The following is a 20,969-nucleotide window of genomic DNA, read 5'->3' as shown; positions in this document are numbered from 1 at the left end:
AACTGTGCCAGCATTAAGTCTGATATTGCTAGATTCGCAGCCTTTGATTTTCTCGGTCGTATTAACGCCGACATTTTGTTTTTGCAGGAGACCAGGTTGACAGATCTAGCCTCTCTAATAAAAGCCAAGAGAGAGTGGAGGCATGGGCCTTCACACTGGTCTCTTGCGGCTGAGCCGTATAGTGGGGTGGCGGTCGTTTTTACCGCTCCTGTAGAATGCAGACAGGTTATCGAGTTGGAAATGGGGAGGTGCCTGATCTTGGATGTCCTCATGAAGGGGCAAGAGCTCCGGCTCATTAACATCTATGCCCCACAAACTAAGTGGGACCGTAAAAGCCTCTTCATGAGGATTAAGCCCTTTCTTTTTACGAGTCGGCAGGTGGTCTTTGGTGGAGACTTCAATACTATTACGAGGTCTCAGGACAGGAGAGGCGCCAAAGACAAGCTGGCTTATGATAGCATGGCACTGATTAGCATAGTTAGGGAAGCTCGCCTAAAGGATGCCCACATCCGGACCCCCTCTGGCCACGCGGGTTTCACCTATCATCGAGGTAGCTGCAGGTCTAGATTGGACAGGTTTTATTTAAAGGAGGAAGCCGTCTCTTCCGCAGTGTCCGTGGTTGAGGTGGAGTTCTCCGACCACTGTCTAATTTTGTTTTCCCTGAATGTTTCAGAGACCCCCCGGATGGGTAGAGGCTACTGGAGGCTGAATTCGTCCCTCCTGGAAGAAGCAGAGGTAAGACAATCCTTTGAGGGTTTTCTTCAGAGTCAGGTACCTTTACTGGGCCTATGTAGTAGTAAGTCAGAGTGGTGGGAGATATTCAAGAAGCGGGTTGCGAGGTTCTTCCGCCAGCTCTCAAGCCTCAGGTCCCTGAATAGGTATCGTGTGTATCAGGGCCTGAGGAGGAAACTCGAGCATCTCGTCTCGACTGGAGGTAGTAGAGAGGAGATCTCCAGAATGAAAGCCTTGCTCATGAGGTGTCAGTATGATAGGCACGCATCTTTAGTTTTTGAGAGGGATTTCGGGAGGTACTGCTCTTCCGACCCCTACAGAAACTGTAAGATGTCAGTGAATAGTAAGATCGTGACTGGACTGGTTCATAGTACGGGATCTCTGAACCAGTCCAGATCAGGGATCCTGGAGGTCGTCAGATCCTTTTACTCACACCTCTTGGGGAGGAAGGATCTAGATCGGATTGTGATGTCGGGTTTCCTGGCTGACGCCATTCCTGAGCCAGGGGTAGACCCCTCTCTTGATGTTTTGGCAGAAGAGATCAGGGAAGAGGAAGTTAGACTGGCGATTGAAGGGCTTGCCCTGAAGAAGTCGCCAGGTCCAGATGGCTTAACATCTGAGTGGTATAAGACCTTCAGGGACCTCTTGGTTCCTCTCTTGGCCGAGGTCTTCAATGAGTGTCTTTCCTCGGGCACTCTGTCGAGGTCAATGAGGAGGTCAGCCCTGATTCTTCTGTCAAAGGGTAAAGATTCGAGCCGTATTGAGAATTGGAGGCCCATAGCTCTTCTCAATACGGACAGGAAGATTCTGGCAAAGATACTGTTTAATCGGCTGGTGAAGTTAGCACCCCGGCTCCTTTCCAGGGCTCAGCACTGCTCTGTTCTAGGCCGAAGCACCTTAAGTGCTGTCCTTAGTGTCAGGAAAGCAGTGGAGCGGAGTAGTGCGGGTCTTTGGAAGGGGTACTTGCTGTCCCTGGATCAGGCCAAAGCATTTGATAGGGTGAACCATGAGTACCTCTGGCCTACCAGATACTTTTGTCAATTGGCTTAAGATCTTGTATGCAGGGGCAGAGAGTTTCCCGCTGGTGAACGGTTGGTCTGGCCGCTCTTTTGAGGTTGGGTCTGGTGTTCGCCAGGGCTGTCCTTTGAGCCCACTGTTGTATGTGTTTGCGATCGACCCTTTCCTTAGGAGGGTTGGTTGTGGACCATTGGCAGGGGTCGGGATGAGCCTGGAGGGGCCAGAAGCCACCCTGAGAGTGGTAGCGTACGCTGATGATGTCACTATCTTTGTGTCCTCGAGAGGGGAGGCAGATGTGGTGATGTCGGAGGTGGACCGCTACTCAGAGGCATCTGGGTCCAGCATCAACCCGGATAAGTGTGAAAGTCTCTGGCTGGGAGGGGAAGATCCCGAGTTTGATCTCCCGGACACCCTTCCAGGGCCCCAAGACTCGGCAAAAATCCTAGGCATTACTTTCGGCCAGGGTGATTACCCCACTAAAAACTGGGATGGTAGGCTCCAGAATGCCGCTCAGAAGGTGGACCAGTGGAAGGGTTAGTCTTTGACCCTCAGGGAAAGGCTATACCTGATCAAATCGTACCTGCTCCCTTTGTTCATCTACCTGGGCAGTGTATGTATCTTGCCAGAGGCTTCCTATACTAGGATCTACAGCCTGTTCTTCCAGCTGTTATGGGGGAATAGGCTGAACCTGGTCAAGAGAGAGGTTACGTACCGCACGAGGAGACTTGGGGGTTTGTCTATGGTGAACCCTGTGGTGTTCTTAGTGAACACCTTCTTGAAAGCTAACATCGCAAACCTCTGGAAAGAGAGGGCTCCTCCGTGGGTACTCTCCTGCAGGGAATGGTTTCGGCCTTTCTTCCAGGAATGGGAGACAGGAGGGCGAGTGAAGGACCTTCGTACGCCCCATGGATATCTTCCGGCTTACGCTACCCCGACTCTGAAGATGATACGCCGATGGGGTCTGGGAATGTGGGAGATCAGGACTCAGTCGAGGAAATTTTTTGACCAAAGGGTTCTGTTGACCCATTTCCAGAAGCCCTTGGCGCTCAGGGATTACCCAGGCCAGGATCTCGAGGTTGGGCTTAGTCTTTTAAACTCGAAACGGATCCCTCAGAAGTTTTGGGATTTGGCCTGGCGCTGCTTCCAGGGGAAGCTATATGTAAGGGACAACTTGAAGTGCAGGAGCTCCGATGATCGGGGGTGTCCCCGAGAGGAGTGTGGGAATACGCTGGAAAGCATGGATCATTTCCTGCTTCATTGTCCCATCAATATAGGGGGTTTACACCAGGGTGGGCGCCTCCATAGGTTGGAGTCAGTTGGTCAGTCTCACCTATCCGGAGTGGGCTTATGGGGCATTCAGGAACCTGGGTGGCTGAGATCGATGCACGTTATTCTTAGTCAGTTTAGTGGTTAGGTACCACACGTGGAACGCACGGTGTCTAGTATCTACACAGCGTAGAGTCCTCTCCGAGGTGGAGGTCTGTAGGAACATCACTGGTGACCTTAGGAAGATCAGGTCTTTGGAGTATGGCAGGCTGGGTACCAGTAGGGATTCTCTCCTGTGGAGAGGTTTTTCCTTTTCTGTGCCCTAGGTATTGAGCCCACTGGGTGAGGTACCATAATTCTGGTTAGGGACAGTGTAGATAGGGACAGCAGTAGGGAGAGTGTGAGGGTTAGATTAATATTTAGGGATAGTATTAGGGAGAGGGTAGGGAGAATAGTCAGGGATAGGTTATAAATTGTTATGGTACCCGGTCTGCCATCCCCCGATCCCGGTGGGGGGCTGTGCATGACACGTTAGCTTTTTGTTTTGGTTTTCTATCAGGTTATAAATGGTAAAGGGCTTACAGGCTACCGAACTTGGGTCATATTGTTATGTTTTGTGTTACACTATATGTTTAGGTAGTTTGGTGGAAAATGTGATACATTCTGGGGTATAGAATAGGTTGGGTGGGTGATGGGGGTTTGGATCGTGTGTTTTCCTGGCGTGAGCGGATGGAGCCGGAGCTATATCCGGACTAACTCTGCAGACTCCAAGAACTTGAGGCTCATGCACAGGACGGTTACTTGATGGTTCTGACATGGGTCAATGAGGGACAGGAGTGAACTTACGGACCTAGACTTATGTCTAGATTTGGGGTGAGGGTGATGGGGCGTGTAGGTAGTGTGATAGACAGGCTAATATTTCACATGGTCATTGCATTGTTATTATTATTTGCATCAATTGTGCTTTGCTTTCTCTTTGATCCTAAGATATAAGGCAGCCGGACCTGTTGTTCTTCAGTTGATTTGGGAGTTTTTTTATCTCTTTTATTATTTCTATTAATGATGATGACGAAGGTAGTAGTACTGATGTTTTTTTTTTTTTTTTATGCTATCTTGTTTTCTTAGGTTAGTTTTAGTTAGGTGATTAGATTTATATCTGAAGTTATCTAGTGTGTGTGTATGGGGTTGGGGGGGCTGTGTGTTTGGTGGTGGTGTGGGGGGTTCAGGGGTGAAACACGTTGGTGTGCATGTGTGTGTAGGAGGGTTGTTGGTGGGATTAGGGGTAAGCAGGCTAAGGTATATGTGTTATTTTTCTTTGGTTATATCCCAGCTGGGACAACTTTAAGTTCAGCTTTTTCATCGTATATATGGCATTTGGCCCTATGTGGCCTTTAATCTGTGTGCTATGAAGTGTTCGTTTTTGTTTTGCTTGTGTTTTTTTTTTTTTTTTTTTTCCCTCCTCCAGGGAAAGGGGAAAAATAGCTATTTTAGCTATTTTAAACATAAAGCTGGACTGGCCACGTGAGGCAGGTGTATGCGATTATATTGTTGTTTATTTCACAATTTTGAAACATTGGGTGTTTTTTTTTCATGACAAGACAAGTTTAGTATTGTATTTGTTTTGGTTATGGCTGGATATGCCTGATTTTGGTTTATGTATTTGTAAATTTTTCTATTTTTCTAATAAAAGAACTACAGGATGTAACTCAGGATCAGTAATGTAATGTATGTACACAGTAACCCCACCAGCAGAATAGTGAGTGCAGCTCTGGAGTATAATACAGGATGTAACTCAGGATCAGTAATGTATTGTATGTACACAGTGACCCCACCAGCAGAATAGTGAGTGCAGCTCTGGAGTATAATACAGAATGTAACTCAGGATCAGTAATGTAATGTATGTACACAGTGACCCCACTAGCAGAATAGTGAGTGCAGCACAGACGTATAATACATGATGTAACTCAGGATCAGTAATGTATTGTATGTACACAGTGACCCCACCAGCAGAATAGTGAGTGCAGCTCTGGAGTATAATACAGAATGTAACTCAGGATCAGTAATGTAATGTATGTACACAGTGACCCCACTAGCAGAATAGTGAGTGCAGCACAGACGTATAATACATGATGTAACTCAGGATCAGTAATGTAATGTATGTACACAGTGACCCCACCAGCAGAATAGTGAGTGCAGCACAGAAGTATAATACATGATGTAAGACCCTATTCAAACATTGTAACTATCTGCAATTTGCATGAACCTATTGATTGATATGAGTGATCCATTTTCTGCAGTATGGATCAGGGCCCCAACACGGATCTATGACAACCACAAATGTGTTCCACGAAAATCAATAATCAATGATCAACGATCTATAAAAAATCTGCAAACTGAGTGCTTAACTCAGGATGAGTACATGTAGGAAAAGCAATAGATGTGTGTGACCCTGCAGTGTCCCAGTACCTGTTTCCCAGCTGCTTAATGTATATTGTTGTTGTGTGGCTGAAAATTACCTTATGTGCTGCTGCTTTACTTGTCACACAGCTTACATCGAGATATGTTGGCAGTGCAAGGGTTAACATTTCTACTGTCACATTTAGAGGAGTAAAATGCTTTGGTCACATGATACCTCTCAATCAATAAGAGCAGTCCCCATTCCAGCTCCTGTAAAGGAGTGGACCTTAACTAGTCTAAACCAGTCTGGGCCAGGCCCTTGGCCAGTTCACATGCCTTCTAGTTCAGCTCCTGCTGGTCAGACTATTTAACCTGCTACTAAGCTGTGAGTTTTCCTAAGTGTGTTGAGTAACAGTATATAGGAAGACGTATGCAAAAATTGGGAAAGTTCTAAGACCCAATCTAGGCTCCCGACATTGTTAAGCCAAGGAGAAGATTTCGCTTCCATTGTAAAGAGATGGGTTCTCTCTTAAATATAAAATAAAGTCAAGTGTTGGTGACTCCAGTGGACTCCATTACTTCCTAAGGCTGAACGAAACTAATACCCATTTTTCAGTATCCTCTGCGAGGATAAGTTTTATGATCTACAAACTTCTCCTAGTCCAGGGTTGCATAATCTGCTCAAGGTCCCCCTGGCATTGCTGTTGTTTTATGATGCCTCTGATCTGAGACGGTGCTGATTGTCTTCCATGTCAGTGATCTGTTCCTGCATGAATCCCTCTGGGTATTGTGTGCCAGAACTGCAGACTCTTCTGTGAGTACAAATGTCTCTTCCTAACAACAGCAGCCAGACTGTACAGATCTTTGCCACGTGACATATGGTATCCACTACTGCATCCAGTGACCCCACCAGCAGAATAGTGAGTGCAGCTCTGAAGTATAAACCAGGATGTAACTCTGGATCAGTTATGTAATGTATGTACACAGTGACCCCACCAGCAGAATAGTGAGTGCAGCTCTGGTGTATAATACAGGATGTAACTCAGGATCAGTAATGTAATGTATGTACACAGTAATCCCACCAGCAGAATAGTGAGTGCGGCTCTGGAGCATTTTAGTTCTACCCCATTAGGTAACTGCACAGTAACTCCAATAGATTAGGTTGCTCTGTCCTTCCCCACTGCTTTACACTATTAATCGTACATGTAGCCGCGGTAACGATAACTGGGCAGAAGAGGGGGGCAGAACTGGGGGTAATCTGGGCAGAAGAGGGGGGCAGAAGCTGGGGGTGATCTGGGCAGAAGGGGGGGTCAGGGGCTGATCTGGGCAGAAGGGGGGTCAGGGGCTGATCTGGGCAGAAGGGGGGTCAGGAGCTGATCTGGGCAGAAGGGGGGTCAGGGGCTGATCTGGGCAGAAGGGGGGACAGAGGCTGATCTGGGCAGAAGGGGGGGACAGAGGCTGATCTGGGCGAAGGGGGGGGACAGGGGCTGATCTGGGCAGAAGGGGGGGGGGGCGGCAGGGGCTGATCTGGGCAGAAGGGGGGCGGCAGGGGCTGATCTGGGCAGAAGGGGGGGACAGGGGCTGATCTGGGCAAAAGGGGGGGGAGGCAGTATCTCCTCCGGCCCTGTCACCCCGCTAAGTACGGGCACACACGCGGCCCTCCCGGCAGCCACCTCCCCCCACCTTGGACAGTCGCTGACCCGCTCCACATACCCGGCCCCCCAGGCCGAACGCACCCGCAGGTCCCCGGTCTCTGGAGGAGGAGGCCGCAGGGACCGCGTGATGGACGGCGTCGCTGCAGGTGGTGGAGCTGTATAGTGGGATCGGGGGTCTGCACTGCAACCCCACATCTCGCTATACAGCTCCAGTGCAGCGACGCCATCCATCACGTGGTCCCTGCGGATATGTGGAGCGGGTCAGCGGCTGTCCGGGGTAAGGGGAGGTGGCTGCCGGGAGGGTCGGTATGGGGAGCGGGTCAGCGGCTGTGCGGGGAAGGGGGAGGTGGCTGCCGGGAGGGTCGGTATGGGGAGCGGGTCAGCGGCTGTGCGGAGGTGGGGGGTGATGCGCTGCTGCGAGCTGTCAGACTTCTGCAGGGCAGGGGATGGGAGAACCCCTGCCTCAATAGTATATGTGCACCCTGGAACCCAAGCAGGTTAGGAGCGGGGACGGAAGCGGGCCTAGGATGTGGCGGGGTGAGGGAGGGGTAATACCACAGATACCGACACCAGGGACGGTATCGGTATTTTCGCGGTATACCGCCCAGCCCTACTCCGGTATATAGCTATAACAGGAGGATGCCAATGGAAAGACAATTTCTATTACAGGAAGGACTGAAGGATTATAGATTTACGTAAAACTAAAAAGAAAAGTGTCAGGTAAGTTTTTCAAGCAATAATCTATGGTGCGGAAGGGCTGATAACAGGGAATAATAGATTGCTTTCACCTGTCTTGCAAAATGCAGAGCAAAAAAGACTAATGGTGAAATGTTCCTTAAGGGTGGGTTCACACATACAGGATCAGCAGCAGATTTAAAGTTGCAGATTCAAATTTGTGCCATCAAATCTGCTGCAGATCCTCTACGTGTGAACGCACCCTAAAGGCAGAAAACATCTGGTTATTGAGGGGTTAAAAAGATATGTAATACAGCAGACAGAAGGGGATGTTATTTCTGGCTGCACAGACAAGGTCATTGCATACAAGGTCATGGGCCCTGGTGATGCTCTGCGGCTCCTCGGCACCATGTGACTATATGTAATAACAGTGGCGCGGCGGCTCCGGCTGACAGGCCGCACTTACCCAGTTTACAGATAATTACAACATACTCCACAATCCGCTCATCCGTTCTCTCTCTTTTTGTGTATTATTGCATAGTGATGCTGTACAGGTCTGGTAAACACATATACAGATATCTGGCAAACACAGGAGCACTACACCTGGCAAAACCAACTAACTCGGCACTGCTACATCTGACATAGCACCGCTATACCTGGTAAACACAGGAGCACTACACCTGGCAAAACCAACTAACTCAGCACTGCTACATCTGACATAGCACCGCTATACCTGGTAAACACAGGAGCACTACACCTGGCAAAACCAACTAACTCAGCACTGCTACATCTGACATAGCACCGCTATACCTGGTAAACACAGGAGCACTACACCTGGCAAATACTCCTACAACTTACTCAGCACTGCTACATTATATTGAGGTATATTTCAAGTGCGAGGGATAAAACTGCTGTGTATTTGTCGCACCTAGTGGTCACATGTAAGGAAGTAAAGATTTGGTCACATGACACTCCTACAGGTCACTCAAGTCCACCAATCCCTGCAAAGGCTTAGTCCACCCTTCTCTCCCCAGGGGGTGGAGTTTTCTAGTCATCCTTGGCTTGACTAGGGAAATGAGAACTCCTATCACACTACGGAACCCGAGCAGAGAATTTACTTCGGATTCCTTAGCTTGTACCCATTCACAGCAGCGCACCTTTCCACCAGCTTCATAGACACCATTCTATGGGCCGCCCTATTCCACTATCCGCCCGTGCATAGAATGGTGTCTATGGCATGGGCGGAGAGGCGGACGGCTGTGAACGTGTACGAGCTAGGGAATACGGCGGAAATTCTCCACTCGGGTTCCGTAGTGTGAACCTATCCTAAGGCTTCATCTTACAGCGTCATCTTACAAATCCAATAAGAACACAACCGACAAACTCAGCTCTGCTGCACCTGCACCTGACTAGCAAATATTTGTTTCTTCCTGTAGTCACAGGAGGCACAAAGACATTCAAATTAATGCCTATGAACAAACTAGGGGGAGAACTACAAGTACAATGATGCCCTGCTCAAGGAAACCTGATCCTGCAACCATGTGTTACTTCATATTATTCATCTTCTATTGTAGGTTAGCAGCAAACCTAGGCAGAGGGGTAGAGTAACATTCACCTGCAGGATCAGACTACAACAGCTTTGTTTGTAGTCTGTTACCATGGAGACAGCTTTAATTTCAGATTTTTTTGGAACAAGAAAAAAACATTGGGGGAGATTCATTAAACATGGTATAAAGTGAAACTGGCTCAGTTGCCCCAAGCAACCAATCAGATTCCACCTTTCATTTTCCAAAGAGTCTGTGAGAAATGAAAGGTGGAATCTGATTGGTTGCTAGGGGCAACTGAGCCAGTTTCACTTTACACCACGTTTGATAAATCTCCCCTATTGTTGCCAAAGTATACACACCCTTTAGCTGGATTAGTTTAATAGAAATGACTTCATGTGCAGGGTATAGCACTGAATACTTTGTACATATGAAGCCGTTATTTAGGCACTGTAACAGGTGAGCACTGTATGGCGATATTTACAGTGTACATTTGTGAAAGCATATACATATATATAAGGATGTAAGGAGATGGCCGCCTCACCTTGGGGGACTCTTTATGGGGCTCACTGTATAGACTGCGTATCCTCCGGCGCTCTGTCAGCTTGTTGTCCCCGGCTGTTGGTTGGATGCATTCACCCTTGAATGTGGCTTTGTAGCTGGTTTCATGCACCACTTTCTCCTCCGGAGGGCGATACTGAGGCCTGGCCTTTATAGGTTTCACAGGTTTCACATCAGTCCAAGGTCTGAACTCATTCCTGGAAGAAGAGGACAAGCACGGTTAATGTTCATCAGGGACATCAGATTCAGAAGGGCAATCTACATGGACAAGAAGTGCACATGATGACCCCCTAAACTCATACAGACCCCAGACCAGACCCCTAAACTAATACAGACCCCAGACCAGACCCCTAAACTAATACAGGCCCCCAGCCCAGACCCCTAAACTAATACAGACCACAGATCAGAGCCCTAAACTAATACAGACCCCAGATCATACCCCTAAACTAATACAGACCCCAGACCAGACCCCTAAAGTAATACAGACCCCAGACCAGACCCCTAAACTAATACCCCAAACCAGACCCCTAAACTAATACAGAGCCTAGACCCCTAAACTAATAAAGACCCCAAACCAGACCCCTAAACTAATACAGACCCTAGACCAAGCCCCTAAACTAATACAGACCACAGATCAGGCCCTCAAAACTAATATAGACCCCAAACCAGACCCCTAAACTAATACAGACCCCAGACCAGACCCCTAAACTAATACAGACCCCAGACCAGACTCCTAAACTGAAACAGACCCCAAACCAGGCCCACAATGTAATACAGACCTCAGACCAGACCCCTAAACTAATACAGACCCCAGACCAGACCCGTAAACTAATATAGACCATAGACCCCTAAACTAATATAGACCCCAGACCAGACCCCTAAACTAATTCAGACCCCCTCTAAACTAACTCAGACCACAGATCAGGCCCCTGAACTAATACAGACCCCAGACTAGACCCCTAAAACTAATAAAGACCCCAGACCAGACCCCTAAACTAATACAGACCGCAGACCAGACCCCTAAGCTAATACAGACTCCAGACCAGCCCCCTAATGTAATACAAACCCCAGACCAGACCAGACCCCTAATGTAAGACAGATCCCAGACCAGACCCCTAAACTAATACAGACCCCAGACCCGACCTCACTCCTGGGCTCCTAGGTGGAAACATGACAGCAGTGAGTATACAGTTATGGTGTAATGCATCTAGGACACCTGACAGCTCCTCCGAGAGTCTGGGGGTCATCCCTTTTGTTTGGGAGCTGATTATCCTTTAATAGATCTTCTCAAAGTGGTTGCCTATGGAGACTTTAAGTAATCCTATTTAAGGATCGTCGGGACCCAGAGTGATCTGCTGTGATCTGTGGAGGGCGCCACCACAGGAGAAATTAAGTATTACACAGTCTCATATAGCTCAATGGGCTATCTATGCAATGTACAGACAAACTGACTCCTCCATATTCCCCCCACGCCCCTCCCGCTTCCCCTTTGCTCCCCCCGGTTTACCGTCTCGACATTGGATTACTGCTTGGAGATTTTGCATGCATCTGGTTAATGCCATGGGACGTCACTAAGCCTTTGTGGGAGCGCTCAGCCGCCACCTCACGCTCCGTCACTAGAATGGAGACTTGTGGTCTCTCAGAGAGCAGCCTCAGGATTAATAATTCATAGAGCGCTAATAGTGACACTTATCCTCCCGTCTTACGGCAGATTACATGGAATCCCAGGAATAAGGCTGCAGATCTGGCCCATTAGCTATCACTTTTACTTATAATTCTACCAGTGGTCAGAGCCCAGCTATTCCGATACACAGCTCCAAATCCTCTGCATACGCAGATACATGATAGGCACCCCCTAGTGGTGACTGGAGAAAGACAGAATTTTATCATCTAAGTGAATAGGGACCATGAAGGTACTAATAAGGCATGCCTCTTAATCGCCGCCCTAAAGCTCCAGTGATGTTGATATTAACCCCTTCACTACTCTAGACCACAAGTGATTTTATGACTAACATCTCCACTGACCCAGACGACCAGACATGCTGCCATTAAAGAGCAGGTTTATGGCGTCCTATCTCAGGGTAGCATAAACTAGTGACAGAGAAGCTGAACAGAATGATGTGTCACTTACTTTGTTCTGTGCAGCTGATCCAGAGAAATCCTCCTGAATAACATGGACAATAAGTAGTCCTCTCCATTATGTGCATGAGCTCAGTAGTCCTGGATATTCATGAGAAGCAGAAAACCCCGCTCACCAGCTGCTGATTGGCAGTTATCTATCCATGCTGTGTATAGGCATTCACCTGTCAATCAGCAGCTGGAGGGCGGGGGGAGGGGTGTGGCAAGGATCCTGTTCTCCTGCATATTAGGAGAACGGCTGAACAGAATGATGGACGTAATACACCGATCTGTTAAGCATTTATATCACTAGTTTATGCTGCCCTCATTTAAGGCTAAATACACTTAGTGACAGATTCCCTTTAACCCCTTTAGTACTCTAGATCACCAGTGATGTCGTCCTGCCCCCAGTGCACCAGAACAACATATTTTCATATGGATTAAACTGTTAATATTAATGAAACCGCACAACTTACCTTCATCCCCGACCCCTATAGGGAGCTATCAGCATGTTACATGCTTCTAACCTGCTAGTAGTTTCCCTTGAACCACTTCATTGCCCTTGATCACCAATGGTGCTGTCATTAACCCCTTCCTTGCTCTTGATCACCAGGAATGTCACCATTAACTCTTTCATTGCTCTAGACCACTAAAAATGCCATAACTAACCCCCTCATTGCTCTAGAACACAAGGGATGTTACCAATAACCCCTTTGCTGTACTAGATCACCAGGAAAGTTACCATTAACCCCTTTATTGTTCTAGATCACCACGAATGTTACCATTAACCCCTTCATTGCTCAAGACCACCAGGGTTGTTACCATTAACATCTTTACTGCCATACACCACCAAGCATGCTATCACTAACCCCTAACCTTTTCTAGACCATCAAGGCAGGGGCATAGCTAGCATTCATGGGGCCCCATAGCAAAGCTTTTTAAGGCCCCTCTCCCCTACGCACAAGACAAAGCACTGCACACACACACACACACACACACACACACACATATATACTGTATATATATATATATATATATATATACACACTTTACTTCTGGTGCATTGATAATCACCGACCTATGCACAGAGCTCTGCATTTTCCTTTCCTACTTGATTGCCAGCTGGAGAACAGAGGTCAGAGGTTATCAGTGCAGTGAAGCAGAGATCTCTGTCTTATGCTTGTTAACCCTTTTTTCTGTTGCAGCATGTAAGTAAAAATTGAGTCACTTACACAGTGCAGTACATAAGGGGTTAAGCAGAAGGACACATGCTTTTACCTTCTCCCCTGGGCCCCCCTCCTGCACGGGCCCCATACCAACTGCCTACCCTGCCTCTATGGTAGCTCCGCCACTGCATCAAGGATGTAACTATTGTCATCATCACAGCTCTAAACCAACAGATGACCATACACTTTATACTATTGTTGCCTAAACCTACCACCACCAGTAGATTTAGCCAACATGTGTATGGGGACCTCCAGGGTTGGACTTTTGAAGCCTGACCTCTTTGCTGTGCCCATGTGTATGAGGAGGACTACAGCCATGATGCTACCAAACCTGACCGATCCACGGAACACAATGATCACAAGTATGCATGAACAGCATAGACACTGACTTGACTCCCTACCTCTATTACTTCTACTGTACATTATATACGATTTCCTGCCATTTCTTGCCTATTAGTCTCCTCAGTCCAGAGAGGATGAAAATCAATATGGAAAATATGGAGACATTTTCTCTTGTATTCTATGTGAGGACGTCACTCATCGATCTTGACTTAAAATAACATTGCACGGTCTCATGGGAAGAGGTCAGCGACCTTAACCTGTTAGGTCTTCAGATTGCTGAGAACGAATTCCCTCCGGATCATGGCGAATGACCCCGAATGTCACAAGACATGGAACTTGATGAGATCTTAATAACCTGTGACATTATATACGGTAGACAGGAAAATAATGACAGACCTAGGACTTCAATTTTCTTCTTTCACTTGTCGGTGGTGACCTGCTTCGGATTTCCTGGCTTATTCAATCTACAGTCTAAGGCTATGTTTACACTAAGTATATTTTCGTACAACTATGGCCGTTGTTGCCGACAACGGGTTGTTACAACAACGGGCTTGATTAATAAGAAAATATATGTGCCATTGCCGCCTATGGAATCCCGGATAGAGTGTATACACATAGTATACGCTCAGGCCGGGATCCCTAGCGGCGCCGCAAGAAACTGACATGTCAGTTTTCTGAAGCCGCTATTCATTGAATAGCGGCGCAGAAAACCCTGTCAGTGCACACTATGGAGCGAGCGGCTCCGGTCCCTTGCTTCATAGTGTGAAATAGAGAGTTCTGATGCGGGCGCGCACGGATGCGCCCGCATCAGAACTAAGCGGTGCTAAAGATCATCCATCCAGTACTGCAGTACCGTCCGGGATGATCTTTTCAGAGACCGGCCGTTCCGTGACTCGGCCGGGTCATGGAACGGCTGGTGTCATACAGAATGTGAACATAGCCTAACAGTGAAGTCGCTGAACTCAACTCTAGGATATGTAAACCATTAAAGATGATGGTAGAAGACAGCATGTAGACTTCCAGCCATGGTATAAACCTCATCTAAAGCTTTAGACATGTTTCATCTGAAGCTACCGATTTAGGCAGGACCAGCCTATAGAATATATTGGCCACCCCAGGCCTGGACTGGTAATCTGCGCATCCAGGCAGATTCCCGGTGGGCCGGATGCCACGGGCAGAATTAGATGCTACAATGGATGCATTAGTATTTCTTATTGGGTCGTGCCCAGACAGATGAGGTTGAGGGAGAAAAGGGTTGGACATGCTGAACGTCACCTTCCTGATCCTTTCTCTCACCATCCAAAGGTGTAATTTAGGGATGGTCCGAACCGAGTTCGGTTCGGGTTCGTACTAACCCGAACTCTCGGCAATGATTCCCGCTGTCTGTCCTCTCTCCGTGCAGCGGGTGGATACAGCGGGAGGACCGCCTGGGAAACTGGGATACAGCCATAGCATTAGGCTGTATCCCAGTTTTCCAGGCGGTCCTCCCGCTCTATCCACCCGCTGCACGGAGCGGGCAGACAGCGGGAATCTGATGCCGAGCGTTCGGGTTCATACGAACCCGAACCTCGGCAGTTTTGGACCATTCCTAGTGTAGTTGAAGCCAGCGGGCCCCAATGCTGAATCTATCACAGGGAAACTATTTTATTTGTATGGCCAGCTTTAGGGGGCCTATGAGACCAAGGTTATCTGCAAACAGGAATAAATCTTGGTGATCAGTGCTTCTTTACAGATCCTTCACAAAGTGTGATCAGCGGTGTGGTCATGCAGCCTTTTCTGGCAGACAGCCGTTGGCCACACATCCCCCTACTACATGGGGAAACATGTGGCCAATGATTTTTTATCCTATCAGCCAATTTCAGCTGATAGATAACCCTATAACACCAGGCAATAGTGACCTATTCAGCTGATAATTGCCCCATACAACGGGATCTCAAGTCTGCTGGCTCTTCTACATTCAAAGGGGAAGATTTATCAAACAGTGCATCAGATTTGTCTCTGCCACAGTAAATAGTTACAAAATAATACCGCCATACAGTGCATAAAGCTATGAAACTACAGTCTCTAAATCATTGCTACAATATATATTATTTTCACGATAAAGTGCCCAAATAATACTTCTATAAATTTATGCTGTCCAAATGCATAAGGTATATAGTACCAAATAATACCACTATGCAGTGCCCGTATAATACTCACAATATAATAGCTATACATCCAAACATCAGTGCTACCGTATAAAGTCCCTACTGTAAATAATACCACCATTCAGGGCATACAGTTATGTCACTGCACTGTCTAGATAACATGGCTGCAATATACTATATAGTGCCAAAATAATACCACTATACTGTGCCCAAATAATACCACCGTACAATGCATAATATTATACCACTACACTAAATAAGTAGCACAATATAGTTCATAAATAATACTGCCATATGATGCCCAAATAACATATCCATCCAGTGTATACAAGTACACAGCTAGGCAGTGCTAAAGTACTGGGGGAGAATTATCAAACATGGTGTAAAGTGAAACAGGCTCAGTTGCCCCTAGCAACCAATCAGATTCCACCTTTCATTTTCCAAAGAGTCTGTGAGGAATGAAAGGAGGAATCTGATTGGTTGCTAGGGGCAACTGAGCCACTTTCACTTTACACCATGTTTGATAAATCTCCCCCATAATGGCTACTTATGCAAAGAGCGCAACCTTCACAACGATCACCACATCAAGAAGGAAGTCTCCTCTCTACTGACATCACCTGTCAGGGTAGAGTTGAGAGGGCAGGGGACCATACAGATTCTGAAATTTTTAGGAAAAAGGGTAGTTCACAAAAAAATGTTTTTCTTTCAAATCAACTGGTACCAGAAAGTGACAGAGATTTGTAATTTACTTCTATTAAAAAATCTCCAGCCTTCCAGTACTTATCAGCTGCTGTATGTCCTGCAGGAAGCGGTGTATTCTTTCCAGTCTGACACACTGCTCTCTGCTGCCACCTCTGTCCATGTCAGGAACTGTCCAGAGCAGGAGAGGTTTTCTATGGGGATTTGTAATTCCTGAAATGGACAGAGGTGGCAGCAGAGAGCACTGTGTCAGACTTAAAAAAAATACACCACTTCCTGCAGGGCATACAGTAGCTGAAGTAATTGAAGACTGGAAACTTTTTTAATAAAAAGTAAATGACAAATCTCTGACACCAGCTGATTTGAAATAATTTTTTTGAAGGGGGGGGGGGGGGGGGGGGGGGGTAAACTACCCCCAATGTTCTAGTATATACAACAATGTATGTATATCAGACAGGGTGGAGCTTGTGTCTGGGTTTATTTAGACTAGGTTCTTGGATCAAGATTAGAATTCAAGAACACTAGTGAAGACTGACATGTGGCAGGAAATTATATATATATATATATATATATACATACACCAATGAGCTGGATGGGTGATGCCAGCTGCCGTATAAGAGGCTGAGATGTTAATAGAATATTACATGACACCCCATGCCTTCTCCATAAATCCTACAAATCCCCTGTAATAGGCGATCATGTCTGACATCTCCAGCAGATGAAGCAGTGACAGCCTCCAGCTCGGCTCTGAAGACGCTGTCACATCTCGGTGTCTGCAGCAGCCGGAGCAGTCTCCGCAGCCCCCCCCCCCCCCCCCCTCTCTCTGGCTTCTTTGTTCTTGAGGCTCCTCCTCCCCGTATAGACCCAGCGTCTGCAATCTGCTCCGCCATCACAAGCAAACATAAAAATGCAAAAAATAAATATATATAAAATAATCCAAATGAAAAAAAAAAATGTAGATTTTTAAACATAAAAATTAAACAGAATTGATAGACAGAATAAATGCTTGCAGGGTTATTGGGGACAGTTCACATTTCTAGGACCCCGGACCTGGTTTCAGATACTGCCCCCCCCCATCGTGGTCTGACCTTTAACTAGGGGGAGTCATTGAACGCCTATAGGCGGCTTTATATAGATCCCAGTATCGTAGTATGTGGGAGGATAGTAGTGTTAGCAGTACTATAGTAGTACAAGGGGCTAATGCCCTGGGGCCTTTCCATTTTTAGGTTACTATGAAGTGTATCCTAAGCAGCGCATGGCGGTGTAATACATTTTTTTTCTAGTGCTGACATTTATAGCAAGATGTAAGAACCCATAAGAAGCTACCAAACAACATACAAAGCCTAATAACCACTGACCCGCCATACTATCTGGGCACTATATGGCAGCAGGACCACTACAATATATAGCAGTATTATTTAGGCACTATGTACTTAAGCACTGCTTAGCTGTTTACTGGCGTACTTGTATACACTGGATGGATATGTTATTTGGGCACTGTATGGCAGTATTATTTATGAACTATATTCTGCTACTTATTTAGACAGTGTAGTGGTATAATATTATGCATTGTAGGGTGGTATTATTTGGGCACAGTATAGTGGCACTATATAGTATATTTCAGTAATGTTATCTAGACAGTACAGTGACATAACTGTATGCCCTGAATGGTGGTATTATTTACAGTAGGGACTTTATACGGTAGCACTGATGTTTGGATGTATAGCTATTATATTGTGAGTATTATACGGGCACTGCATAGTGGTATTATTTGGTACTATATACCTTATGCATTTGGACAGCATAAATTTATAGTAGTATTATTTGGGCACTTTATCGTGAAAATTATTATATATTGTAGCAATGATTTAGAGACTGTAGTTTCATAGCTTTATGCACTGTATGGCAGTATTATTTTGTAACTATTTACTGTGGCAGAGACAAATCTGATGCACTGTATGGAGGCATTATTTGGGCATTACATATTGTAGCTGTAATAGCTAGACAGTATGTGATGGCATATCTTAATGCACTGTATGGTGGTATTATTTGGGCATTATATATTGTCTTAGTAATATCTGGACAGTATTTGATGACATATCGTACTGCACTGTATGGTGGTATTATTGGGGCATTATATATTGTAGCTGTTATATTTGTATAGTATGTGATGGCATATCTTAATGCACTGTATGGTGGTATTATTTGGGCACTATATATTGTAGTTGTAATAGCTGGACACTATGTGATGGAATATCTTAATGCATTGTATGGTGGTATTATTTGAGCACTATATATTGTAGTTGTAATAGCTGGACACTGTGGGGGACATTTATCAAACGTACGCCCGAGGTGTACACCAGGGAGCAGATTCGCCCCTTCTCCCTGGCGTACGCCTGCCGTACGTCCCGCTCGCAGGCTGGGGGAGCTTGGGGGGGGGATACCACACCTCATCTATCATGACTTACGCCTACTCGCAGGCATAAATCATGATCCAAATCTACACCTGCTGGAAGCAGGTGTAGATTTACTACGCCGGGCACAGGTTCGGGCGCCCAGCCGGCTGGATTCACTAACAGTTGTGCGCCTCTTTGTGAATCCTGCCAGGTAAAGGGGGCGGCACCTAATATAAGATCGGCGTACTTGTACGCCGGTCTTCATAAATCCCCCCTATGTGATGGCCTATCTTAATGCACTGTATGGTGGTATTATTTTGGCACTATATATTGTAGTTGTAATAGCTGGACACTATGTGGTGGCATATCTTAATGCACTGTATGGTGGTATTATTTGGGCACTATATATTGTAGTTGTAATAGCTGGACACTATGTGATGGCCTATCTTAATGCACTGTATGGTGGTATTATTTGGGCACTATATATTGTAGTTGTAATAGCTGGACACTATGTGATGGCCTATCTTAATGCACTGTATGGTGGTATTATTTGGGTTCTATATATTGTAGTTGTAATAGCTGGACACTATGTGATGGCATATTTTAATGCACTGTATGGTGGTATTATTTGGGCACTATATATTGTAGTTGTAATAGCTGGACACTATGTGGTGGCATATCTTAATGCACTGTATGGTGGTATTATTTGGGCTCTATATATTGTAGTTGTAATAGCTGGACACTATGTGGTGGCATATCTTAATGCACTGTATGGTGGTATTATTTGGTCTCTGTTGGTCTGGTTATTTTTAGTCTTGTTCTACTTTTTGTACTATTTTAGTATACTATAGCTATAGCATTTTGATGTATTTTTCCGATGTACTCTAATTATGCTGAAGTATTGCCCCTTATACGAAAAACACACGGGTTCCCACGTAATATTTTGCCCGGTCATTGATCTGAGCAGATATTAAACTACTTATAATCTGGCATCCAGTAATCTGAAATTCTCACTTATCTATCACTGTATGGGTGATGATACTTTCTACATCCTGCTACCTAAAGCATCAGTAGTAGAAGAAAGAAAACCAAGATGGACACTTGAAAATGTACAAAAGTGCCCCCATTGGCCTATATGTAGGGGGGAAGTAGAACTGGTGGTGGTGGGGGTCACTGTTGTTTACAGAGGACATTAATCGCTCTCCTGTATTACAATAACAGTATGTAACTCCCCTCCAGTGGGAAGAAAGATCACTCTAATGCCACCTATAGGCAACTACCTGTAAGTCAACCCATTTAAAGGCCTAGGCTATGTTCCCACTACATATTTTTTCATAAAACTACGGCCGTTGTTGCCAATTGCAACAACAGCCGTGGTTAAGACGAAAAAATATGATACCTTGCTGCCTATGGAATCCTGGCCAGAGCATATACACATAGTATACGCTCCGGCCGGCACCCCTAGCGGCGCCGCAAACAACTGTCCTGTAATTTTTCTGCGGCAGCTATCCATTGAATAGCGGCCGTAAAAAACCATGTCAGTGCACACTTTGGAGCGAGCGGCTCCGGCCATATTATATAAATCTAATATACTAGTAAGGCAGGGCACGCCTAACAATAAAGCATCAAAAAGGGACATAAACAGGACCGGTCGTCATTATCATTGGCCTATAGGTAGGGGAGATGTATAACTGGTGCGTGTTTGTAAATGTACAAAACTTTATAGTACATCTTACAATCCCCTCCTCCATTACATGCTGTCCATACAAGTCCATGAAAACAGAAATTAATCTATCTATCTATCTATCTATTTTCTATCTTCTATTTATCTATCTATCTATTATCTATCTATCTATCTATCTATCTATCTATCTATCTATCTATTATCTATCTATCTATTTTCTATCTATTTCCTATCTATTTCCTATCTATCTCCTATCTATCTCCTATCTATTATCTATCTATCTATCTATCTATCTATCTATTTCCTATCTATTTCCTATCTATCTATCTATCTATCTATCTATCTATCTATCTATCTATCTATCTTCTATCTATTTCCTATCTATTTCCTATCTATCTATCTATCTATCTATCTATCTATCTATCTATCTATCTATCTATTTTCTATCTTCTATCTATTTCCTATCTTTTTCCTATCTATCTATCTATCTATCTATCTATCTATCTATCT

General features: G+C 45.7%; 1 protein-coding gene across 4 annotated transcripts in view; it reads right to left on the bottom strand.

The window, feature by feature from the left end:
* MAP6 (microtubule associated protein 6) overlaps window positions 1-20,969 on the bottom strand; it is a 76,598-nt gene that overhangs the window by 48,996 nt on the left and 6,633 nt on the right. For all 4 annotated transcript variants that reach the window (XM_069969549.1, XM_069969551.1, XM_069969550.1 and 1 more), the window contains exon 2: window positions 9,831-10,044. In XM_069969549.1, coding sequence (XP_069825650.1) covers window positions 9,831-10,044 — 214 coding nt within the window. The remainder of the gene's footprint in view (window positions 1-9,830; window positions 10,045-20,969) is intronic.

Source organism: Dendropsophus ebraccatus, chromosome 5 (assembly GCF_027789765.1).
Source record: "Dendropsophus ebraccatus isolate aDenEbr1 chromosome 5, aDenEbr1.pat, whole genome shotgun sequence".
Lineage (NCBI taxonomy): Eukaryota > Metazoa > Chordata > Amphibia > Anura > Hylidae > Dendropsophus > Dendropsophus ebraccatus.
The sequence above is the reverse complement of the archived record's forward strand: the minus strand, read 5'-3'. Positions and strand labels throughout refer to the sequence as shown.